The sequence below is a fragment of the Miniopterus schreibersii genome, assembly GCF_964146895.1.
Source record: "Miniopterus schreibersii genome assembly, chromosome: 2".
In the NCBI taxonomy this organism is placed as follows: Eukaryota; Metazoa; Chordata; class Mammalia; order Chiroptera; family Miniopteridae; genus Miniopterus; species Miniopterus schreibersii.
The window spans coordinates 150,180,090-150,207,183 of record NC_138102.1 but is presented as its reverse complement, the minus strand read 5'-3'; the positions used below and the strand labels follow the sequence as shown (position 1 = coordinate 150,207,183).

Here is a 27,094-nt window from a genome sequence, read left to right as displayed (position 1 = left end):
AGGTTTTCTGTACATGGTGGTTTTTTTTAACAAAAATTAAAGTTGCGGCCCTGCAATGTACAGTTTAATCAACCTAGACGTGTGGGTAAACCTCGGACAATATATCACAAGTAGCTCGATCTGGTTAAAAGCTACAGAGGAAACGGAGACGGAGTTGGGTAGATGGCCAGCTCTGATCCCTAAGTTTGAATTCTGGCTCAGCTACTTACTAGCTTACACTGATGACCTTAATTATCAAGTTACTTAACCTACCCGAGACTCACTGCCTTCGTGGAAAAAGGCTTAGCATGTAACGGAACGATTATGAAAACCACAGTCATTATTGTGGTTACTATTAACATGCATGTATTTGCAGGCTAGGCCCCAAAGACAAAGAAGACTATTTCTTTCCTCTATAAAGTTTCATACATTCAATACTCCCTCTGTGGACATGAGGTGTTTCCTAAAAGGGAAGGAACCGACAGCATCTGCATTCCCGGGACATTGTGTTTTTCCTTCCCTTCCGCTCATTTATCCCAGTCGCAGTCATTTTATCTTTTTGATGACACTTTGATCCACTTCCTTAGCTTCCTCTTTACTCCATATTGGAACAAGTTTACTCGTCCTGCAATCGTGAAATAAATTTACTCTTATTTCTACTCGGTAATGTAAGCATTGTCTTTTGAAAATATTAGATGATAAGCTTTAGGATGAAAATGAGTTGCTAAAAAGGGTAAAGAGAAGGTGGCCGTGAATAAATGGCCGCGCTCCTCAGCCACCTGCCTAGGATCAAGAAGGGGGGCTTCGGGTCCGGATGGCGGAGTAGGTGGCGCTGTGCCCGCCGCCCCTAGGCCACACCAGCATTACAGCTCAATTACAGAAGCCACCTGAGAACCACCGAAGGCCCGCTGGGCACAGCTCCTCCAAGGACATAAAGAAGCCACATGGGGACGCAGGAGCGGGGGGACCTGAGACAGGCTGGCCCTGCGCCCATGTGGGGTGGGGAAGAACCGGGAGGGCATGCTGGCCGTGGAGGCCCCCCGAGGAGCCGGGCTTCCCGGCCGGGGCACCAGTGCTGGGAAGGGGCCCACAGTGTGTGGGCTGAGAATCAGCAGGGGTCCCATCTGGGTGAGGTGGAGAACCGCTGGAGACCCAGGTGTCCCCAAGGGCCCGAGCACAGATGCACTGGCTCACAAACACTTGTCCTAAGCCCCAGAGAAGGAACAGCAGCTTGGGAAGCACCGGGAACAGATGGGGAGGAGCTGAATGGTCTGACTGCAGGAAAGAGCTGGAGGGGCAGCTCTGTCCAGGACAGAAGTGCTCTCAGACACCACTGTTCCTTCGTTGAGCCCTCCCCCAACTCAGCCTGAAGTGCAGGTGGGCTCCAAATGAGTCACCGTCAAACTGGCCAACACCAAAACCCCCTGGTGACTCCCCGAGACCTCATCTCAACCAACCAGTTCCCATGGGCTGGCACAAGGGATTGGTCATGGTGAGTTGGCTGAAACTGTGTAGCAAGTGTAATTCTTCAAATTAACAGAGAAAAAGAGTGGAGGCCTACGTCCCTGACCATGTCATGGTGCACAGCCACAAGGGTTAGTATCTCTCGAATATTAAAATTGATCAAAATACACTTCTTTGTTTAGATGTGTCCTTTGGTTACAGCAGTTTAGCTTGTATTGTAGCTAATCACAATGTAGTATCATTTATCACTTGCCACTGGATATTACTCCAATATTGTTAATAATAATGCTGCCATGAACATATACATCTTTGACTTCCTCTCCAGTTACTTCCTTATAACACATTTCTAGAAATGGGGTTGCTAATTAGAGTGTGGACATTAAGCCTTTTGATAAGTATTGACAAATTTCCATTTAGAAAGATGATTTGTTTTACTCTTGACATCACTGCAGAGAAGTGCTTTTTGCTCATTAAAAAAAACTTTAATAATAACCTAATAGTGCTATTTGATAAGTTGCCTGGGGTAAATAATAGTAACTGATGGACAGTGAAAGCTATCCACTTTATTGTTTGTATATGTTCTGAGGCTAAGAAAACAATGCTTATCTCTTTGCGTGATTTAAAGTAAGCACGCAAGCATCCCAGAGCCCTTCCACTGGGAAACGATGGTAAAAATTGTATTATATTTGCAATGTAATTATCCTGAAGTACATTAAAAAATGCTCACATTTTCAGCATACACAACATATTTTGAAATTCTGACTTATATTTCCTGAGCTATAATTATGATGTTATTTTCCCATTTCAGCCCAATATTTTCTCATTTATATTGTGCTTCTGTAACAGAAAATGGTTTTCTGTTTCCATAAACAACAGCGATATGTGAAATGTATGTGAGTGGTGATTTGACACAAAATGAGGAGCTAATCCAATACCCCATTTCTTCTAGAGTAGCTAAAGCGGTTTCACACAGATGATGGGGACAACTGCATCCTTAACTTTGGTTGTCTCATATTGGTAGCTTTTATTCTGAGGATAAACGCAATCAGATAACCTAATCGCAGTCCAAGATACAAATGTATTAAAACTTTAAAAAGTCAATGAATACATGTTACATGCCAATTATGATAAGCACAGCCATACAGAGACACATAATAAAAACCAGTCGCACCCTGGCTGGTGTGTTAGTTGAGCATGATCCCATGTACCAAGAGGTCATTGGTCTGATTCCCGGTCAGGGCACATGCCCGGGTTGCAGGCTCGATCCCCAGTAGGGGGCGCGCAGGAGGCAGCCCATCAGTGACCAGTGTGCTCTCACATGGATGTTTCTCTCTCTCTCCCCTTCCCCCTCCTAAGAATCAATAAACTGTTCTTAAAAAAAAAAAGGTGACAACCCATACATCCCGTCCTTATGAATATAAATGCTATTGTTTTGATTAAAATCTCCTTCAAACATGATTTTTATTTGAGGCCTTGGGAGTCGGCTTGCAAGCTGTCGCGCAGGTATCCCCCCTCTGGTAATCATGCCCTGGTGGAGCTCCCTGTGGGTCAGCCTGTGTAACCGGCACTGTGGGAGGATGCAGCGTGACTTCTGACGCCAGTTCATGAACGACATCACGACTTCTGCCTGCCTGTCAGAGCGCGCGCTCTGGGGAGGCCAGCCGCCGTGTCATGAGCACACTCAGGCAGCCGGGGGGAGAGCTCGGCGTGGAGAGCCCAGGGCCTGACAGCCAGCAGCACTAACTGCCGGGCACCTGGGCGAACACCCTGGACAGCCGTCTATGAGCGACACGGAGCAGCACCTCTCAGCTGAGTTGTTTCTGGATTCCTCACCCACAGAAATTATTTGGTGCCAAAAAATGTTTAGTTTGAAGGTGCTAAGTTTTGGGGTTGTTACAGTGCCGTAGATGACTAATATAGGGGCTGTGACTATTAAATGAAGATCGATTAATCTGAATGAGAGACTGGACGCAAAAGGAGACACCTTATAGTAAGTTAAAAGCTATATTCCCAAGTAACTTTTAATTCATCAGAATTTACAACATGCCCATGTGTATAAGGAGAGCTGTTTCACTTTTTCTAATTGCAAAGCCAGTGCTGCTCTCCTGGTTGCCTCCAGCCTCCCGACAAGGCACACAGACAGGCACATCCACCCCCCGGGCTGGCGCTGAGGCAGAAGACGGCCTCGCGGACACAGTCCAGGCTTTCCTACGCTTTCAGGACATTTCCCATGACAGCTCTGTATAGACATAAAAGTCTCTCACAGTCTTCAGTACTAAATGAAGCTCAAAATACCATATACATGGTTCCCAAAATAAATCAGGTTAATGAAACAAAGCTACTGCCTGTCTTAAAACTGTATGAATCCCACATCCTCGCTCCCCCAGGAAAGGTACAATTGCCTGGAGAATCGCTGCCGTTCTTTAATTTTGAACATCAGCAGCTCCAAGGTACACTTTCACAGGAACCGACCCAGAGTAATCTCCGAAATTACAATAAGAATAAGTTTCATTTCCACTGCTACTGGCAGAGTAAACCAAATAGGAAACAAGTACGACAGTGAAAAAAATACTGAGGATTAGTTAGCTACCAGCCAGGTCAACGGATTGGAAAAACCAAGGCTACAAATTGGTCTGTACAACTAATAGCAATTCAAAAGGTGGGGACCGCGTGTCAGGAAAATGCAGCCATGGAGTGCTTTTAAACAAGGCCTGTTGTACAAGACCATGCTCAGAGGCGAAGAGGGATGACACCTTCCCATTACTGACGTCTGACAACTGAGGAGGCCTGGCTGAATTATGAGTCCACGTGACTAAACGTTGGCCCACAAACTGAAGGGTTGCAGGTTCAATTCTCGTCAAGGGCATGTACCTGGGTTGCAGGTTCGATCCCCAGCCCGGGTCAGGGCACATGTGGGAGGCAGCAAACCAATGTGTCTCTCACACTGATGTTTCTCCCCCCGCTCCCCCACTCTCTAAAATATTAGTGGGAAAAATATCCTCAGGTTAGGATTAACAAAACAAATAAAAACTTGGTAGAACTTTCAGCTCACTGGTCCAGAGAGAATCAAATTTATAACAGCATAATTTGCAACCTGTCAGAATCCTAAGAGTAAGAATTTGCTCTCGATCTGCAGTGGAGCAGCTGCTATGTACAAAATGCGTAATGAAGATTGATGCCCAGCAGTTCCATGAAAAACAGGTCCTTGCTGAGAAAACATATACAGTATGTCTCATGATATTTATTTGGACCTATTCCAATCTTCTTAGTACATGAAAAAATGAAGGCAACTCTAAAATTGCCATTGAGCTTCTCAAACCAGTCATACATCCTCAAATCCTTGGCATTTTTTTTAGAAGGGTAATTGGTACAGACGTGTTTTGAATGAAAATTGTAAACAGAAGAAAAATTTGTGGCTAAAATCTCTTCTGAGAATGCGATAAACAGGAATGCAGTGTATGCCCAGTGTGGTTTGGCAGGGCTGCATCTACGAGGGGCTTGGGAGACGTTCCCCGAAATGACAGTCCACTGAGAGGGCTGACCTGGCCTGATTTCCCTTGGCACAAACATAAGATTCAACACTGGTAATATTCCTTTTCTTTAAGATTATTTAAAAAGTCAGGCTGTTGAATACAAAGACTACTAGAGCAGGACAATTCAACAGTACTAGGGCTGGCAGAAAGGGGGTTTAATTGGGAGCCAGTTGACTTATTTTATTGTCCCAGCTCTGCCATTAATTGGTTTTGTGAGTTTTAGCAAATGATTTAAACTATCTGGGATTCAGTTTCCTCATTTGTGTAATGAAAGGAATGGACTAGAATCTACGATTTACCAGTTTGTGCAAAATCAATACTGTGTTAAGGAAGATCCTCAGGCTGCTCGGAGGCCCATTAGGAAAGGAGACGACAATCAGTTTGTAATGTCTGCCAGGGCAAGGCCTGGTGGAGGAATGGCTGGAGAAAGGCATGGCTGCTATCCTGGGACTCAGTCATCTTTAAGGGCATTTACAACTATAACAGTCTATCATTTATTCACTGAGTATAACTAACAGAAAACCCATGATGGGTTATTTCAACAAAAGTACACATTTAGAAACTATAAAGAGCTTAGTAATGAACAGAAAGAATAGTATGCATTGTTAAAGGCTGTTAATTTGAAGAAGTAACAATGACTCAAGGCAATTGATGTTCAGTTAAAAAAAAAAAAGTTCACTTAAGGGCAGGTACTAGGTTGCATAGAGAAAACCCCAAGATCATGAGCAGGCTTGGCTCTGCACTTCAGAGGCCTGGGGCAATATTAACTGTCACAGCTATAATACCAAGTACTTCATTACAACTCCCTGCGCTTTGCCTGTCATCACTGTAAAATTCTAAACAGCTAGAGCGGCATTAAAAAACAAAAACTCTTGTAGGCTTTCCAACTTAAATTTGAAAAGAAAGTGCAGTAAGAACTAGAGCTGGCGGTTGCCACATTTTTAATCAGGGGCACTGCTGCTGCTTTTGGGGAGATCAGTAACCTATTCCTCAAGTGCTATGAGCTAACAAAAGCTTAGTTAAAAATGTACATGACTCGAACAACACAGAAATGATTTAAAGTCATTTTAGTCTAAAAGAAATTACACATTCATAAAAATATTTTAAAGTGCTTTATGATGAAGTTGTAAAATAAGTACAGGAAACCACAGAAGTTATTGAATGCATTTCCTCTTATGAGGCTTAGCACTGAGCTATCTGACCATAGTGGATGGACTGTCTACTGAGTTTTACTTGAACTCTAAGGAGAATAAAATAAAACTGCTGTTTAAAAAATAAATAAAACCTGCCTTCACATGTTCTTGGAAACCTAAATATAAACCATTTAAAGTTTAAGATCGTGTGTGTGTGTATGTCTGTGTGTGTTACAATCCATCTCTAACGCTATGAAAAGAATATTTTTCTTACTTCCCAGCTGCTATCTTTTAAAACTCTGATTATTTACTTTCATATCTATTAAAAACATAGGTTGTTTGAGAATGTCTGGCTTTAGGGATAGAGTAAGCTACTCTGACATATATTTGGCCTCAAAGTCGATTGCTATTTGTACCACAGAAAGTAATTTACTAAGATATTTGCTCATTAGACAAAACATTGACTGCGCCAGGGCGCCATGCTAGGCGCTACAGCAGTGAGCGATACAGAAGTCTCTGTCTGCACAGTTTATATCCTAGCAATTGTAGATAGACAATCCATAAGCAAAAAATAACTTCAGACAGTGGTAATTATCATAAAGAAAAAAATACCAGAGTGATATGACAGAGAAAAACGAAGTGAGCTGGGCATGCGACTGGCTAGCGAGGGAGCGCGGAGCCGGCCTCACGGGGGCGCGACGGGCCCGCTGAGGGCCTGGCCCCTGCGACGCTCTGCCCCCGCTGTCCCGAAGTTTCAATCGGGGGCCTTGTATTTTCAGTTTACACTGAGCCCCACATGTCCCGGTCCTGCAGAGTGAGATCTGAATGACAAGGAGGAGCTAGGTCTATGTGACGGCGACAAAGGACATCCTCTGAGAGGGAACAGCAACACAGCCTTGACACACCTGAGCAACAGAAGAGAGGACCGAAGCTCACGAGAGAGAAAAGCGGTGGCAGCAGGTGAGGCCAGAGGCAGGGCCAGTCTGGGTGTTATCCAAGCGCAGGGACAGATGCTAGAGGAAAGGTGTATAAGAAGGAAAATCCACCCACTGGCAGAGACAAGGCAGCCTGTCTGGTTAAAGTCAGGTTGAAACACTACAGTGTGCGTGTGTGCGTGTGCGTGTGCATGTGTCTTGTAATATAAATACACACATATATGTATGTATACATATAACTCTCTCTCCTGAGAATTTATATCCACTGGCCAAATTCTTGGTGTACACTGAATAAACTAGAAATGTTCAACCAGACGAAGTAACAAAAATATGTCCTAGGACAGTAAAGCCCTACTGAAGGCCAACCCAACCAGTGTGGAGTCGTCCAAAATAATTACATTTGAGAAGTGGCCTCATTGTAGGTATCTTCCATGGCCCCCCTGTGACACGACGAAGACAGACATTTCTACATTCATCTGTAATTATGTTCGGAAAACTGGAGTAACATGCAACCACCCCATGGGTCCCCACCTGAGTGAAGCACAGGGCACAGGGCAGCCACTCTCGGCGTCCTTCTAAGGTTATAAGGTTAGTGACGGCCCTGCAGTATCTAAAAGAAACAAATGCAAAAAAATCTCTGGAAGGACAAGCTCTTAGTCCAGGCTATCCAGGACTGCCACAGATAAAAACTGTGCTGAAAATGAACTGTTACACTTACTCAGACACACGATGAAACAATCTCCTGTGACCAATCACCAGCAGATAACAGCAGACAACAAAGAGCAGACTCAAAGCTGCAAAAACTTTAGCCTGAAAACTATCCCTTAGAAGGAGAAAAAAAGCAGAAAGCATGATTTAAAGAAGGTATTAAAATATGAAAAAAAGAAAACCCTATAAAATATATTTTAAATAGAATCAAATATAACTTCTTATATATATAGTCATAGAAATAAAACCCTCCCATAGATGTGCTAACCAGCAGATTAGACCCTGGTGAAGACTGTTAGAGAGGTGGATGAGTGATCTGAGGAAATTTCCCAGAAGGTGGCACTGAGAAAGATGAATGAGAGACACAGAGGGCAGAAGGTGATGGCCAACATGCACCTCGCTGAGATTCCAGACAGAAGAGAGAGAATCCCAGGGGATGGTATAATGAAGATTGGCTAAGAATTCTTCATAATTGGTGAAAAACAAGACTCTTCATGCTTACAAAGAACAATGATCCCTTAGCAGGATAAATAAAATTAAATTCACATCAAGGTACATGACTGTAAAACTCCAGAATACTGAAGACCAAGACAAGGGCTTAAAGTGTCCGAAGAAAGCAAAGACTACTTAGAGAGGAATGACAACTAGCCTGGCGGCAGGCTGCTCAGAAGACTGTGGAGTAACATTTGCAAAGTATTGAGAGAAAAGAGCTGTCGATCTAGATTTCTGTGTCCAGGTTACTGTCATTTAAGTGTGAAGGAAAAGTAAGCGAATTTCAAATAAAGCTTGGGAGAGCCTACTGCTACTACTCTTGCAGAAAAAGCTTCTAAAGGAACCAGAATAGGAAGAAAAAATATGTATCGTCTTATATATATATATATATATATATATATATATATATATATATATATATATATATATATATATATATATTTTCATATATTTCTGAATATGAGATCAGAAACTAAATGGAAGGAAGAAAAAGATGGAACAAAAAATTATGAACAAAAAGCTAGTGCACATGTGGATAAATGTGAACAAGTTGTGATTCAATGAAAATACAGTTGGTTAGAATGGTGGGAAAACACTATATATGCTTTTTAGAAGAAACATCTAAACATGGATGCAGACAGTTGAAACATGAAGAAAAAAAAGACATGACAAACAAATATTAACAAAAAACCTGGTGAAATTTCACAATAATAGACACAATAGATTTTACGGCAAAAGCAGTTACCAAGGATAAATGATACATAATAATAAAAGGTTCATTTCACTGGAAAAATATAGTTCTAATCTTGTAAACACCTGATTAAATATACTTCAAGCTATGTAGGCAGGGTTTCAAAGAGAAACTGACAACTTCACAATCATAATGGCAGAGTTTAAGATTAATTCTCAGAAACTGGTAGATTAATAAAAATAATAATCTATCTGTCAAAACCTATTTATTTACCAGAGGCATGTTATGCTTATTAAGTAGCTTTAGTATTCTATGATTCTTTTGCTCTTAGCTTATTCTGCCACTTTTGGTAATGCAATATAAAAACAAAGGGGACAGAGAGTCGTTAATTAATTTACTCAATAAATATTTACTCCATGACTCCTAGGCTCCAGGCACTGTCTACAGTGTCACAGCACTAAACAGAAATGGTCTCTGCTCTCATGGAGCTTACATTCTAGATGGGCACACAGAAAACAAACACACAGATAGGTTTATATTTATATTATAACAACTAAAAAGAAAAATAAAGCAGAGTGAGTGGTGCAAGGAGCCAGGGAGGGGGACTTTGCTATTTCTGTAGGGCTCTCAGGGAAGGGCTCTGTGCTATAGTGACTACAGAGCAGAAAGGGAAGAGAGCGCCCCCTGCAGGTATACGAAGGGAGAGCTTTCCAGGCAAGTGTGAGGGCCCAAGGTGGGTCAGATGAAAGTGGTGTGTGTTGCCTGTGTTCAGTGTGCAGGACTCTGTAGGCTGTGGTTTTTGTTCTAAGTAACGTGGGACGCCATCGCAGAGTCCTGAACAGAAGAGCAGTGAGACCTGGCTTCCAGTTTTAAAGGGTCACTGTGGCTGTTTTGTGCAGAACACGTGGTGGGGAGGGGCAGTGGGCCAGTGTTAAAGTGGGGGGGCGGGTTAAGAGGCCCTGCAGTCATCCAGGGGAGAGTGAGAGCAGTAGGGCCCTGGGCACAAGCAGCAGAAGTAGGATTTTGGGTGTACTGTGAAGAGGCCCCTGGATAAAGGATGCGTCTTCTCAGGCAGCAGCACCCACTTGTGTCACACTCTTTCTCTGGGGTTCTCAATGCCTCTGATTTGTTTTCTGTTCAGTCTTTACTCCTGTAGGCTACTGGTCTGAAACAACTGTATTTAAAAACTGATATATTGCAACATGCTTAACATTTTTTTGAAGAAGTTGTAAATACTGATGTAATAAAAAATACACTCTACATAAATAACCCGTTCATTAAAAGGCAAAGGGAAGCAAAGGGAGTCCAGGGACAGTAAATCCTCAGTAACTCAGGCACCAAGGAACCTGGAGCTTGGTGGGCAAGTCAGAGTCAAGGTCTTAGACAAATGGCAGAGAAAGAGAAGTCAGTTAGCTGGCCTTCTCCCCACTTTTGTTTGCTGAACGGAAAAAGGAAAGACTGCTGAATGGATATTTTGGAAATACAGGCAGAGAGCAGAAAGCTGTGGGCTGAGTTTGCCTAGTTTCACAAGTGATTGGACAAACCAGCGAGAGACAATTAATGGCTGTTGTATTCGGCTAACACCTTCCTGAGCAGTGGCCGCTTCCCTGCTTCTTTCGGGTACTGACTGCTGAGAACTCCTAGAGCCATACAACCTTACCTACGGAACACATGATCCAAAACAGATTATTTAAAATCACAGAACCAATTTGTATATGAATGTATAAAATGGTTTCACAAGGGGTCCCAAGAATCTAATTTTGTGAACTAAAAATTAAGAAAAACCCCTCAAGTATATATATCAGAGATGACGCCCCTGATCTTGTCTGGAACCTCTGAAGCCAAAAGATCAGACCAAAAGCTCTCAATCCACTTGCAAAGGAAGTGAAGGATGTATCAGAAACAAACCTTTGCCCAACAAATTGTAACGTATTCTTAAGGTGTGTGTGTGACTGACCTTAGGTGCCTGATGAATCCCCCTTTTCCAGGATAAAATGGTGTTCTGTCCCTTTCGCCTATTTCCCCTAGACTCTAATTAGAAGCTACACACAATGCTGACTGCATTTATCATTACCTGCAAATTATAAAATGTCCATTCAAAGACTTTCTCAGCTGTCATAAAATCTAAGCCGAGGTAGATCTAGGTGCTACATAAATGAAACTCCAAGGTACCTGAAAAGATGTAACTTCTGGCAAGGAAACTTCCTTATAAATAGACTCAGAGAAAAGGTACTTTAGACAGTATACAAAAAGTTAATATTGTAACACTTGAGGATTCCCTAAAGAGCCTAAATTATATATAGGAAAATATATAATATGTAAGGTAATAACAAAATCAAGGTGCTTGAAAATAACTTCTTAGATGTTAAAACTGGAAACCACCCCAATATTCTTCAGTGGGTGAGTGGTTAAACAAACAGAAGTACATCCTATACTATGCAATACTAGTCAGCCATAAAAAGGAATGAACTATTAATATATCAAATTGAATCTCGAGAATTAGGCTGAGAAAAAAGCCAATCCCCAAAGCTTACATGCCTTACTATAGCCTTCTCATAGTTTTTATTACAAACGGATGTTGAATATTGCTAAAAAAAATTTTCTGCACCCATCGAAATAATCATATGGTTTTTCTCCTTTGCTCTACTAACATGGGGAATTAAATCAATTGATTTCAAATGTTAACTCAACCTTGCATTCCTTTATATTACTGGATTCAATCTGAGAATTTCTGTGTCTATATACAGGGGTTGGCAAAAGTAGGTTTACAGTTGTGAGTACGTCACAGCTTATTCCTGTATTATTATATATTTATTAATTATTGTATTATTTGTTTGTATTATTTGGCTTATTATTATTTTATTATTTTCATATCCTTACTTATGACTTATCTTTTAGGTAATGATGGCTGGTAATTTAACCAACTTTTGCCCACCCCTGTATATGAGGAATATTGGAATGTTTATCTATAATTTCCCTTTCTCATAGTTTTGGTACTAAGATGATACCTTATGAGTTGGAAAGTTTATTCCCTCTGCTATTTTCTGAAATACTTTATGTAGGATTACCATGATTTCTTCCTTAAATATCTGGTATCATTCACCAGATTCTGTCCATTTCATCTAAGTCCTCTCTTTCCATTCTATTAGTGGTGAGTCTTCTGCCCCCACCCCGCCTTTGGTGAGTCTAGTTATAATGCAGCCAAGTTTTTGATCTCTTTAAAATAACAGCTTTTGATTTCATTTATCTACTGCATTCCTGTTTTCTATTTTATTGATTTCTACTCTATATTTCTTTTATTCTACTTCCACTGGGTTTTATTTGCTCTTCATTTTTCTGGCTTCATAACTGGAAGTTTAGATAATTGATTTTAGACCTTTCTTATTTTTTAATATAATTATTTTAAACCAAACATTTTCCCCAAGCATTGCTTTATGCTGCATCTCAACATTTTAATATATTTTCATTGGGTTAAAAATATTTTCTAATTTCCTTATGACTTCTTCTTTATACTCTGGGTTATTTGGGAGTGTGCTGTTTAATTTCCAAGTATTAGGAATTTTTGTGAAAAAAAAAATATATATATCTTTATTGATTTCAGAGAGAGGAAAGGAGAGGGAGAGAGAGAGAGATAGAAACATCAATGATGAGAGAACCATTGATCGAGCCCACAACCCGGGCATGTGCCCTGACCGGGAATCGAACCCTGATCGCCTGGATCCTAGGTCGACGCTCAACCGCTGAGCCACGCCCGGCCGGGCTGAAAAAATTTAACTGATTTCTAAAGTAATTTTACTGTGGTTGGAGAAGGTACTTGCTATGAATTCAGTTATTTAACATTTGTTGATACTTGTTTTATAGCTCAGAGTACTGTAGATGTTGGTAATGTTCCATGTTCATTTGAAAAGAATATTTACTCTGCTGTTTTTAGGTGGAATGTTCTATAAATGTCTGGTGGGTTAGGTCCAGTTGATTGACAGTACTGTTCAAGTCTTCTGTATTTTTACTATTTTTATCTATTTGTTCTATCAATTACTATTTGTTCTATCAATTATCAATAAAGATTAATGAAAAACTCTCCAGTTATATTTGTGGATTCAGTTTTTGGTTTATGTATTTTGAAGCTTTGCTATTAGAGAAATATACATTTAAGATTTTTATGTGTTTATATTTTGATGAATTTGTCCCTTTATTATGATGTGTCCTTCTCTATCTACCTGGAGATATATATATACATACACACACATACATATGTATATATATGTGTATATATATTTATGTGTGTGTGTGTGTATATATATATATATATATATATATATATATATATATATATGACAATATTCCTTATTCTGCAGCCTTCTTTGTCTAATATTAACAAAGCCATTCTACCTTCCAAGTGATTAGTGTTTGCATGGTATGTCTGTTTTCATCCATTTACTTATAATCCATATGTGTTTTTATATTTAAATTGCCTTTTTTCCACTCAAGACAGCAAATAGTTAAGGCTTGCTTTTTAAAACCCACTTGGAAAATTTCTGCTTTTAATCTGAAGTTTTTGACCATTTATATTTAATGTAATTTATCAATAGAGTTGGTTTAAATCTACCACTTTTTCTTTTATATTTATCCCATCTCACCTTTGCTACTCTTTCTCCTCTTTGTAAAATATTTAGTCTCAACTGCATATATTTCCACGTTCCATTTTTTTTCTCTTCTTTGTGCTTTTTAGCTATCATATTTAAAAATTTTAGTCACTGATATAGGCTAGCATTTATTGTGATATAACATTAAAATTTTCTTTTATTATAAATATGTTCAAATACAGTATTCAAAAGACAACCAGTATAATGAACCTGATCTGCCTGCCCTTCAACAACTATATAAACCTGATACCCTGATCTAAACCTTCAACAATTATAAATACATGACCAATTCTGTTTCATCTAAGCCCCCACTAACTCTCACCTCTCCTAAAGTATTTTGAGGTATATTCTAGATAACATATTACTTCACCTGTAACTGTTTCAGTAAGTATCTCTGTAAGGACTTATTAAAAAAACCAAAATGATTATTGCATCAAAAAAATTAAAATAATTTAATAGCATTAAATAGCCAATAATGTTCAGATTTCCTTGCTGTCTGTTAAAAAGATTTTTTTTCACAGTTTGTTTGACTCAAGATTCAAAGAAGGTCATTCCTTGCAATTGTTTTTTATTGGGATGGTGGCGGTGAAGGAAATTCAGGGAGATTTAAAAACACTGCTGGTGCCACTACCATCCCTAAATCCCAGTATGACTTCTGATTTTAAATTGTAAATAATACTTTAAAAGATTTAATTTGTAATATTAATTAAATTAAGCTCCTACACTACATGCATTTTTAAATCTGAGTTTCTGTTTTATATCGAAAAAATGTCATTCTTGGAAACCCTCTATTGCGTATGCTGCCACATCTTAAAGCTTCAACTTTGGACAGTTTCCCAAACGAGTGATTTCCTGCTACTTCATCAGTATTATATTGCCAAATGCTGTAAAGTCATAACCATGCCTTCCAGGAGGAGGAAAACTGCTCATGAATATCCTCTTAAATTTTGCCTGCACTGTGGTGTTTGTTTACGACAAGAGTTAAATTAACTTAAAATGTAAAAAGTAGGGACATGACTTCAAAAATTAATCAACCATTCTGACGTAGGTTGTAGTACCGGAGTTTTAATATCATTTGTTTTACCTCCCAAGGAAATGAGCTACAAATGTAGACAGCAACTGATAATTTACGAGGAATAAGCTCACCAAAGACACTTAATGAATTATTCATAATTTCACACTGTACATTTTTTACCAGCCTAAACTTTTTACAAACAGAAGATAAAGTGAAAATACCTATTACTTTAAGAAAAACACAAAAATTCTTAAGCTGATTTTATGTCAAATAACACAGGACTCACTAAAGAAATTTAATCAAAATTCTGATAATGCTGAGCACTGTTATAATGGTGTGAGATTTAACAAAAATAAATTGATGGATGTTTTTACAAATTTAAGAATGTATTTGTAGGAAAAGGAACTCTTACCCTAAAACACTTGCATGCTTAAGAAAGAAAGTTTTAATTCTACATTTGCCAATTAAATGTGCAATTACACTCAGTTTATACAGTAAGTAAGTTAGATTGTGGAAATGAGATTTATAATCAGGGTTTTGTTTCTCTTTTAATCAAGAGTCCAAATTCTTTTCATATACATTTTCTTTTGACTTTCTCAATGATTCTGCATGACAAGCAAGGTGTGGTGTTATTTCCTTCCATTTTAAAGATTAGGAAACTGAGGATCAGAGAGGTAAAATAAATGACCCAAGGCCACACTGTGGTTAGTTAGAGTCCTGACACGAGTCAAAGTCTTCTGACTCCAGGTAGCACTCTCTTTCAGTTACACAAGAGCTAAGCTGCCCATTGATTTTAGACTTTCTGACAGAAACTTCCTGAATCCCATATACCCAACCCAAGTCAGAAATAGAAAAAGAGAAAACAGAATCAGGCAAAGAATACTGTAAGTTGTAGTAGATATGGTGATGGTGTGGCTGTTAATGTTAACTATTGTTATTTCCACTGCAACTTTCTCAAAAAAAGCCTGGCCTTCTCCAATGAAAAATAAAACTGACAGATTCTTTGTCAAAACATCCGGAAGACTCATGGCTTGAGCGGTCTTTTTCCTTATTACTGTTCTTTCAGTAGCATTCACATGTTTTGAGAGATTTCTGTGTGTCAGACATAATCCCATTTGGGGACAGTTAGAGACAAATAGGTACAACCCTAATACAACATATGAAAGTAATTACAGGCTATGTACAAAGTATTAGAGAGCAGTTATACTTAAGTGCATGAGGATCTGGTATTTTAGAGTAACAGCTGACAAGTATCTTACTATGTGCTAGCTACAATGAAATGACTTCTTGTATTTCCAATCTGGGAATAAGAATTAACTGTTATTTTAGTTATTTAACAGTCCACTATTCTGTGAGCCAATAGTCAAATGAATATAGCTAGAAAACGGAAGTAGTAAAATAATCTGTTAATGTTTACGTTTCAAAGTCAATAATATTATGAAGACATAGATTTCTGAAATATTTTCACTTCTGAGCATTTTCTTTTGTTCAAGAAATTCAATTAGATGTTCAAGTCTTATTCAATTAGTTACACTAGAGACCATACCTTGTTTGCAAAAGTGCTAACTGTACCATTTAAATCCATGAGGCATATGATGTGTCTTAGACTGATACTGAACTGAGAACTTAAAGTTTCACTAGAATGTGCCCACTTTTTAATTTTTGTAAACTGGGGTTCATTTCTGGGTTAGGTCTATGCTTAATTGTTTCTGGACTGGGTCTATACTGTATTGTCAAATTAGCACATGTACTGATGTGCTGCAGAATAAAGGAGTACATTTTCTAGGAACAAATGTTTTCTCATTGCTGGGGTAATGGATGCAATGAGAGGTGGTGGATTGGGGTGCCCAGAAAATTCAATGGATAAGTAATAAAAACAATTATTATATTAAACTGAACATGGCTATATTTTAGAATAAAGGACAATTCCTATAGATTAAAAAATAAAATACTAGATTTAAAAAACACACAGCCCAGCCAGGGTGTAGCTCAGTGGTTGAGCGTCAACCTAGGATCCAGGAGATCGAGGTTCGATTCCTGGTCAGGACACATGCCCGGGTTGCAGGCTCCAACCCCAATGACTCTCTCATTATGGGTGTTTCTATCTCTCTCCCTCTCCTTTCCTCTCTCTGAAATCAATAAAGATATATATAAATTTTTTTTTTTTTAAAACACACAAATATACCTGCCCTTTCATGGGTTTCTCTGGGCTATGCTATTATTATACTTAGCTCTTGGGGCGAGCTGCTGAAAAGCAGTGCTCTACTGAATTGTGAACATCAGCATTCTTAAGGGTCTGAAAGACTTTAATTAAAAAATGCTTACAGGATCAGATGCTTTGGTTTGTTTTATATCTAGTACACTAGGTATGCTCGATCATTTATCTTGGGCAGGGATATTATTTATTATTCCCATGCGGTTTGGATCATTCTCAATTTCAGAATGCCAAGAGCCACAAATGCTTTGAAGAAAATAATAAATGGATACAGAGGTAGTAACTCTGTCCTTCTCATTCCAAAACAGCAGCACGCACAGAACATCTCATTCAGTCTTTGAATTGGAACATAAAAGGGTGAATGGAACTGGGAAACACGAACCTCTCTGAATATCTTAGGAGTACTCAGAACACATTCACAAGGTCTAGAACATCTCTTTTTAAAGTGTGCTGTGTGTTGCTCATTTTGAGGGAGGGGTATGTGTGTGCTGGAGTGGGATGGAGGAGGTCACCGGTCGAGGTTACATTGCTGCTACAAGTCACAGGTCAGTCCACAGGATAATTAACTCTATTCCTGTTTCAATTTAGGATGGGCTCTGCCAGCGTCCAGTTCTGGATTATCTGCTCCACAGATTTAGGTTCTCAGTGATTTATATTTTACCAGAGCCCCTCACTTAATGCAGAAAACTGTGTCTTGCCTGAAATGAAATGGTTGCACTAGAGGACACCAAACATTTACAAAAGCCAGTTGAGAAAAGCAACTGATGGCTGCTAAGGGGTTTAATGAAACAACTACAGTACCCTTCATCTACATTCATAAAAAAGTTATTTGTACACAGTAGATAAATTTTAATGCTATACACACTATTTGACCTTCAGTTTTTTATGTATTTTAAACATATATTTAAAAAATAACTATATCCAATGTATATAAATAACAAATATTAAATCTGTAGGAAACATTTGAAGCTGTCAGTCTTAGCAGACCTTGGCCAATACATCTGGGGCACTTCCTTGCCCAGCCAAGAGAGCTCTGCAAATGAGAAAATTCACTACAGAGAAGGCTGATTGTGTTCTCAGTGTTTTCTGAGCTGTCTCCAAGACACACATTCCTTGAACTTGTCTAGGCCTGCCCTGTTTTACCTTCACTGCGTGCCTCCTGTTTTTTTCTCTACAGTGGCCTTCCTGCTTGGGTGCCTTTATGACAGCGTTTTCCAGAGCTTCTCCTCTACCCGCGCTTCCTAACTTACTCTGAGCATTCCTACTCCGCCTCGGGTCACTCCTCTGACCCGTGGCGCCCCTAGCTGTGTAAGCCCCTTCCCAGTTATCCCAGGAGAAGGGGACCAGAATATGTCACTCCAAAATATTCTGAAGGCAATTACGAGCAGCAAACACAGGAAAAGCTCTCTGCTCTCCCCCATTTGCCCAGAAGCAGGACAAATATTTACAAAGGGGTCCCTCCCTCCCTTTCTAACCTGAAGGACGTTAATCACACAGCAACTTTAGACCCTGTCAGCCGGGAGGTGGCCCCAGGGGGGTCTACATAACAAACCTGACTGACTAGACTTTATGGCTCCCATTCCTTTCCCATTTGTAGAGTGTCCCAAAAAACTGTATACACACACTTTGAATAATTATAAATGCAGTATTCATTAAAATACATTTCGTTTTCAAAACTGAGTCATCAGCTGTTAAAGTGTGTCTACATTTTTGCGGGACACCCGGTATTTTCCTTCCTATAATCTGCCACCTCTAGAGGACTCAAGGTTCTTTTTCATTGTCTTGTCACTTCTCTAAAAATTTATTGTTCCTTGCTGAAGATGCTATATAAGCCCGAATTCAAAGCCAGCTCTTGTGGGTTACTCATCTCTAAATTTCTCTCGTGTATATAACTATACATGTTAATAAAAGTGCTTGTTTTCTCCTGTTAATCTATCTTTTGGTACAGAACCCAGCCCAGAACCTAAAATAGGTGGGGGAAAAAGTCCCTCCCTACAGTAACATGGTTTCCCAGAGCTGGCCTCCCTCCTAGCTCAGGGCAGACAGAAAAAAAAAATATAAAATTCTTCAGATTTAATTAAGCAGCAATACTAAATATGCTTCCTGGTCTAATTGTAAAAGACGTGAAATATTTCTATGTACCTTCTTAATTTCTATCTAAAGGATCAAAGCTATAATAATTGATCAAGAATTATGTGCTAAAATGTTCACTGCTCCCCAAATTATCCAGATATGTTATGAGTCAATGAAGAACTTATAACAATAGCTCAGTTAACAGGGAAGAGGGTGTTCTGGGTGATGCATCCTTTGTTTAACTGTGGTGTTACTCAAAGTAGCTTCCCTGGCATTCCCAGGGCAAGGACATTTTTCTGCTTGGTAATCACCTTTGAAATTCTTCTTCAAGTGTGTCTAACTGTCCTTGTTGATCTCCCCCTAATTTTTACAAACACCAAGCTCTGCCATCCTATTTTAGGTTATAAATGAAGTTATTAGTCAATGTTTGTTGGACACTATAGGCAGAATAAATGTGAAATATTGACTTAATTCTGCTCTGCCCCTTTCCTCCATCCCTTGATTTTCCCAAGCGGAATTACAACAACCTATTTCCTAAGCCACATAATTAAAAAGTAACAATAGTTCTGCATACTCAAGTACTTCCTAAAAGCTCAACATTAAAAGAAGATGATTTTCCATTGTAGTTTTTCATCAACCAGTCTGCCCCCTCCAGAAACAAAAACACTATAGTTACATGAACAATAGTCTCCCATGCCTGATGCTTCAGAAGTTTTGATGGCTCTTGTGTTTTAATAAATGGGTTTCCATGAGTCAAACAGCAATCTCATTTTCAAGCTTTCAGTGACATGGAAACAACCTGTCTGTCCACAGATGGACTGACAAAGAAGATGTGGTATATAGGCAATGGCATATTAGTCAATCATAAAAAGAAGGAAATCCTGCCATTTGTTACAACACAGATGAACCAGGAGGGCATTATGCTAAGCAAAATAAATCAGATGCAGAAAGACAAGTAATGTATGATCTCACTTATATGTGGAATCTAAAAAAGTTGAATTCATAGAATTAGAGAGTAGGAAATGGGGAGATGTTGGTAAAAGGTACAAACTTTTAGTTACAAGATGAGTGAGTTCTGGGGATCTGATGTACAACATGATGATTAGTTAATAATGCTGTATTGTATACTTAGAAAAGGTAACTATGTGAGGTGCTAGATATTGTGATAAGCATTTAACACTGTACTTTATTAAAACGACATGTTGTACACCTTAAATAAATCATGTCATACAACCTAAATACATACAATTTTTATTTGTCAATCATACCTCAATAGAGCTGGAATAGATAATAAATAATAATATGATATATTTTCATGAGCCTTAAAAGCTCATAAAACAAATGAATGATTTATAAATGATTTTATAGTTTGAAGATTTTTTCCCCTCAGTTATGCCATAGAAAGTTTAAATAAATCACTGTGATGGGGGAATTCAACATTATTTTAAAATGTTTTTTAAGGTGGGAACACATAATTTTGTAGATATTTACCGTCTATATTTTGTATCTGAAGTACTCTGTCCCACAGTTTGCCATACACTTTTAATCCTCAAGCATTCTGTTATCTGAACTTCCTAAAAGCTAGGTTGATTTTTAAAACTCATTCCATATTTGCACATTCTGCAACATATTTTCATAAACCTTCTCTCCAGGATGTCCGTGGCCTTAAGCAGCATCCACAATAAATACTTTTCTTTGTGCATCTGTAAAAGGAACATTCATTTCTTACATTTTAAAGTATGCTTGTGTAAATGTTCTATCTGTCCTAGCTGATAAAAATCTTGAGGTGATGTCTGTGTCTTTTATTAATATAGTTTAATAGCATGTAGCACTGTATCTAAATCAATGTTATGACTTCAGAAAAAAAAAAAAAATCTTTGTATTTCCAGCTACAAATGCCATGCCAATAGAAAATCCGTTATAAAATAGAAATGCTGTTATAAAATCCCACTTACCAATAATTAAACATAAAAATATTAACATTTATGTGTTTGTCCATGCAGAATAGGCCTGTATCCAATCTTTTCCCTATAACTTTTACAGGGTGGGGCAAAAGTAAGTTTACAGTTATAAGTACGTGAAACACAAGTTCAGTCTTGTATTATTAATTCTTGTATTACTTTTCATACAAACAACTGTAAGCCTACTTTTGCCCTACCCTATATATCATAAAACAAGCACAAAAAGGAAAATTAAAATTACTATCATATAAGACAGTACAATTATCATATACGTTATACAGGAAATTGCTAGAGGATTGCAGGGGATATTAGCAAGTATTGTTTCCTGGGGTTAATCAGAGAGACTGCAAGGAAAAAGTGACATCTGGTCCGTGCAAAAAACAATGGTTAGAAGTCAGGCAGAGATGGAAGACAGAGAGGGAGGGTAAATTCTAGGCAGAAAGCACAGCGGTGGGTGGGAAATCGTAACGGGGTATTTGGGTGATCACAAGGGGTGGGTTGACTACACTTCTGCCTAGGAGAGGGGTAGGGTGCTGGGAGGACAGGCTGGGTGTTGTAGCAGAGTGGGGCTTTGAAAAAAATACTGCTGCTGAATGAATACAATAAACCAGGCATTCAGTGCGGGTTAGAACAATGAACTGCCAAACAGGGAGTCTATCTAGCTATTTTAGTGTGTCTAATTACAGAGCAAAAGCACTGCATTATAGGAAACAAATACTGAATCAGCACATTAAGAAAGTAGCCCTCATAAGCAATACTTTTAAAGAGTTAGGTTGTTTGAAGTTCCAGAATAGATTATGCTTTTGTGTGTATAGTCAGGAGATACAGAGGTAGGTGAAAAGACACAGATAAACAGAAAGTATTCCGATGCACTTATCTGTCAGGAAGTGCTTCTTCTAATCTAGCAAATGTGTTCTTGACAAATCTGAGATAGGGTATGTTCTGCTGCGATTTGCCCAGGCATTACATTTTTACAAGTGTCTTAAGACACATTCTTATTTAATTGTCATAAAAAAATATTGTTCAACACAGCAATTATATTGCCATTTTATAGATGAGGAATGGGGCTCAGAGAGGCCCAAACTGTCCCAGTGCCACTCACGAGATAAATGATAAAAGCTCAAATTTGAAATGACCTGACTCTAACATACGTACCTTTCTGTTACCCAATTGCTGTTCCCTTAAAATTGGTGTGCTTACTGGCATTTTGACTTTGAGAAAGTCATTTGGACCCTCTAAGCATCACTGTCGTCATCTGTATAATGGGAATGAAAATCATACTTCACAGAGGTGTTGATTTAGTTTTGGAAAGTTATATTTTTTTTCTTGAAAATGGCCCATTTTATTGGGTTTCAAATGCATTGGGAAACATCATATATATAGTATTCTCTTATGATTTTTAAAATCTTTACTCTCTGTCCATACATGCCTTTCCTTCCATTCTAAATATTGTTTATCCGTGCCTCCTCTCACCTCTTAAAGGGTATTATCAGAGGTTTCTCCATTGTATCAGTCTTCTCTAGGAATCAGCTTCTGTTTTTTTAATTCTCTCTAGTATTTCTTTGCTTTGCATTATTTTTTTTCATCTTTTAATTTCCATTCTCTGCTTACTCTACAGGCTAACTCAGTCCTAGTTCTAACTTCATGTAATTCTTTTCAGTTATTGATTTTAATGTTCTGTTTTCCATTATGATTTCTTCTTAACCCACTAATTAAAGTTGTTTGTTTTTTTAAAATTTCCCAACTAAACCTGTATTTGCATGTGTGGGGGGTACATTTGGGAAGTTCGGGGGGGTAACAGGCAGGAGGAGCATATTTTCCATCAGCTCACCATATTGTGCTTTCTAGAAGTATGCCAAATGATTTTTAAATGGCTTTCCCTTTTTTATTTTTAATTGTGGCAAACTACATATAACACAAAATTTGCCATCTTAATTAACCATTTAAAACTTTTAATTGTAAAGTTCAATAGTGTTAAGTATATTCACAATGTTATGCAAGCAGTCTCCAAAACTCATTCCATTTTGCAAAACTAACTCCATACCCATTAAACCGCTACTCCCTCCTGCCCTCTTCCCCCAGCACCATTCTTCTCCCTGTCTCTATAAGTTTGACTACTCTAAGTGCCTCATATTAGTGGAGTCACAGGGTAGTTGTCATTTTATGACTGGCTTACTTGATTTATCATTATATCTTCAAGGTTCACCTGGGATGTAGCATGTGTCAGAACTTCTTTAAGTCTGAATGATTTATCATTGATGTGTATATACCACATTTTATCTGTTCATCTGTCACGCTACCACTTGGGTTTGCTTCCATCTTTTGGCTACTATGAAAACAGTGTTGCTGTGAACATGTGTATTCAAATGTCTCTTTAAAACCTTGTTTTTCATTCTTTTGGATATATACCCAGAAATGGAATTGTCAGATGACATGTAATTCAATTTTAAAATTCTGTGGAACTGCCATCCTGTTTTCCATGGTGGCTGCACCATTTTCTAATCCCATCAACCTGCACAGACTTTCTGATTTGCCCACATCCTCCACAGTTGCTGTTTCATTTGTTTGACAGCAGCCATCCTAATGGGTGCGGGATGGTATCTCATGGTAGTTTTAATTTGCATTTCCCTAATGATTAGTGATGTTGAGCAGTTTTTCATGAGTTTGTTGACCATTTGTATCTCTCCTTTGGAGAGCTAAATGATTTATTAAAAATTTACTGAAATGTCACAGCATAGATATAATGGATTACACGGCAAATGGTTTTCATTATGTTGGAACAACTCAGAGTTTATCAAAACCATCATACGATCTCCACCATGGGTATCCCCATTCCACCTGCTGTCTTTTCAGGAAACAGCTACAGTTAGCGATCAGGATACGTGGCTATGAACTGCCTTAATACTTGACCCTGAAATATCTAGAAATCACATATTTCAGATGTAAATCCAAGGTAATGGTAGATTTTGCCCTGAGCATTCCATCCTAGGTACTTGTATAAAACCTATCAACCAACAAACAAAAATATAGTGAATGCTAGTTAACTACAAATGGATATTGTATTTTAGAAATTTTTCATGGTAAACACATGCTACCATTTTTGCTTGCTTTCTAGCAGACAAACCTTTTTTTTTTTTTTTTGCAAAGAGGCTGAGATTTTTCTAAGACTATTCTACAAACATAAAAGTTCTTTATATATTGTGTTTAGTTCTTTGTATTTTTCCTATTTAAGTATTATCTGTGCCTCACTTTTCTCTAGTAATATGTGCAATCAAGGAATAATAGTACAAGAATATAAATAAAATGTAAGAATATGTTGAAATAAAAAAATATATATTTCTATTAAAGGGTTATATACTTTGTTATTTGCAAAAAGCGAGAAAAAACTATTTTAAAGCCTCTGACCACTAGACCTCTGAGAGTAAGAGAAATGTCTAATTTTAGTGTCCCCTTTCCATGAGTCAACATTTCTGTAAATTTAGAAGTTAATTCTGTGAAATACAGGAAACTACATACACGGGTTTCATAATAATGGTCATAATTCTCGACTAGTAGCTTTAAATTTTTTTCTATTGAAAATCAAGACTCATAAGGGTTAAAATTATAAACTATTACATCCAGAAATATTTAGTCAATTTACTCCCTAATGAAGCTTGGCTGAGGAAAATTGCACACTGGGTGTTTCTAAAAGAAGCTCTTTTAAAGCTTTCATTTAAGTAATAATTGAATTCCTTTTACGTATCTCTTCGTAATCAGTGTATCTAACATGTGGTCTGGATTTTCACTCAACTGCCCTATAATTTACTTCTACTTCTTTGGAGTGATTCTCTAATAAAACGATTAGTGATAACAGCAGAATGATTAATAAGGATACACTGTACTTTACAGCTCTGAGGAGACACAAGTACTTCATTACAGATTCCATTACCTTCATCAGGACTACGAGGCAGACAGGACGAAGACGGGTTATTCTATTCACGGCAATTTAAAACACAAAAGGGGCTAAAGCCATGTGCAATAATATTTATATATTTTCTATGGCCATGGATATGAATATTAGTTCATAAATGTGGGGAATATTTGTTGCATACAAATACTTCACTTATCTGCCTACTATAAACCAATGTGATGTGTCGAAAAGAGAAAGGTGTATACTTCAGGCTGGTTACATGCCAGTGATGACCAATTTTTATACTTATTTTGCTAAATTTCATTAAACTCCAGGAAAGTACTCCTAAGAAAATAAGAGCCCCATGAAAGAATTTAGTGACATTAATTCGTTTTGACTTGACGGTTTTCTGTCCCTCACTGAAGTCTGGGAGTCTGAAAGCTCCAGGGGTAGCTAAGCAATATGCAGCGGGGGTCCTGCCTCAGGGCCCGGGCTCCCCCCCCCCGCCCCCGCAGCGGGGCAGAGGCGGGTCTGGAAGCCGATCTTGCAGCCACGAAACGCACTGTCGCCGCGGTTCACACCCGCTGTCGTCGGCACAGGCTGCAGGTAACACAGCCACAAAGCTCAGTTGGAAAGACCGCCTGACAGGCCCAGTTAAAAAGAAATGCAGTTCTCACTCCGTAAGTTTAAAAACAGGTCTCCTAAAATTTTACTGTATGTTCTTAGAGCGTGTGCTGAGGGACGTACCTGCCCCAGGCCGCCTCGTTTGTAGACGCTTTATTAACTGGAACGCAGGAGGAGTCGATGATGGCTGATTTGTTCATCTGGTAGCAGAAACCGCAGTCTGGGTCCAACATACATTCATTACAGTAACTGTAAAATGAGAAGAGTTACACTCATCAGAAACGACTGGTGCTCCCCTGCGTTTTCCACGCTACTTTGCAGTAAGTGTGGGTCCCTGAGACTGGTTTTGGCGAAGTGATGTGAGGAGGCAGGTAGCTGGCAGGCCTCTTCCATCCTCCCTCCTCCTGCAGCATCTTCAGGACCCACACTGAGATGGAAGAGCCTGAGTCCGAGACACTGGATGTAGAAGAAACCTTGTCAACCTGCAGCAAATAAACTATGCTTTTCTAAGCCACTGAGATTTGTTACCAAAGCAGGGTCTGGCCCATCTTGACCCAGGTAACTAGTTCCAAATGATACTAAAGCATTTATTTCTCTTGTTTCCATCATGTACCACATCTTTTAAAACTGGAAAAAAAAATTTCCAATATATATCCTGAAGTAGAAAAATTCAAAGAATGAAACCAATTGTTCCTAAAGAAAAACATTAAAACACAAAAATACTATCATCCAAATAATGGTCACTGTTAACATCTTGGTGGACATCTGCACTTTTAACAAATACATAATTGAGTATCAGTTACATGTGATGCTTAATTTAAAAGATGTCAGTGTAGGAACAAAGGGTAACTTCTCTCTAGGTTAATTACATCTACTGGTTGGATCACAGAGCCATTAATCAATTAATCACTGCTCACCTAACAGCAAGAAAATTCTAAACAGGGAAAATCCTTTAGAGGGCAGGGTTTTCCAACCTAAGCCCACATACTGTTTGCTTGAAGAATGAGTTTTCTTGCTGTCACACTCATCGGCCAGGCAATTCTGGGGCACCTCACACATGACAGGCACATGGAAGGTACTGGAGATAAAAAAATAAATAAGACAAAGCCCCTGCTCCCTAGTGGATGAAAGGCGAGGAGAGAAACAGACATACAAGTAAATAATGGCAGCGTGCGAGAAAAGTTACGCACTGCTCCAAGGACAGAGGCAGGCTCATCTGCCTGGGAGACATGGGGGTAACTTCAGAGATGATATTTGAATTGTATCATAAAAGAAATATACCAGGTAGAGGGAAGAGCGCTTCAGAGACCTGCTTATTTTACAATTAAGCTCAGTCAGCGCAGACTTGTAAGTATCTGCTGTGCATAAGTAATCATACGATAGAGTGTGGGGGAGACACAGGGTAGGAAATAATCTAAGTTATCTGGAAAAGATACCAATCCTGACTCAAAGTCAAAATTCTCCTTCAATTCACTTACTAAATGGGAAAATAATGGCACTGTTTAAAAATCAGATATTATCATTTCAGCCTCTTTCTGTAAATTTTCCTTTGTGAGCAGCCATCCCTGTTTTTAAACGAGACTTCGGCCCTATACTAAAAGCAAAAAAAAAAAAAAAGGCCTTTCAAAAGCCTCCTGAAAGGTCAATGTACTTTAGAGAGGTGACACAGTGATGTAAATATAAAACCGTCCACATCTGTGAGATAAGCAAAACAAACAAAGCAATAGAAAGCATTAGAC

General features: G+C 38.7%; 1 protein-coding gene across 1 annotated transcript in view; it reads right to left on the bottom strand.

The window, feature by feature from the left end:
* SLC2A13 (solute carrier family 2 member 13) overlaps positions 1 to 27,094 on the bottom strand; it is a 270,634-nt gene that overhangs the window by 25,659 nt on the left and 217,881 nt on the right. The window contains exon 7 of the mRNA XM_081128412.1: positions 25,479 to 25,604. Coding sequence (XP_080984538.1) covers positions 25,479 to 25,604 — 126 coding nt within the window. The remainder of the gene's footprint in view (positions 1 to 25,478; positions 25,605 to 27,094) is intronic.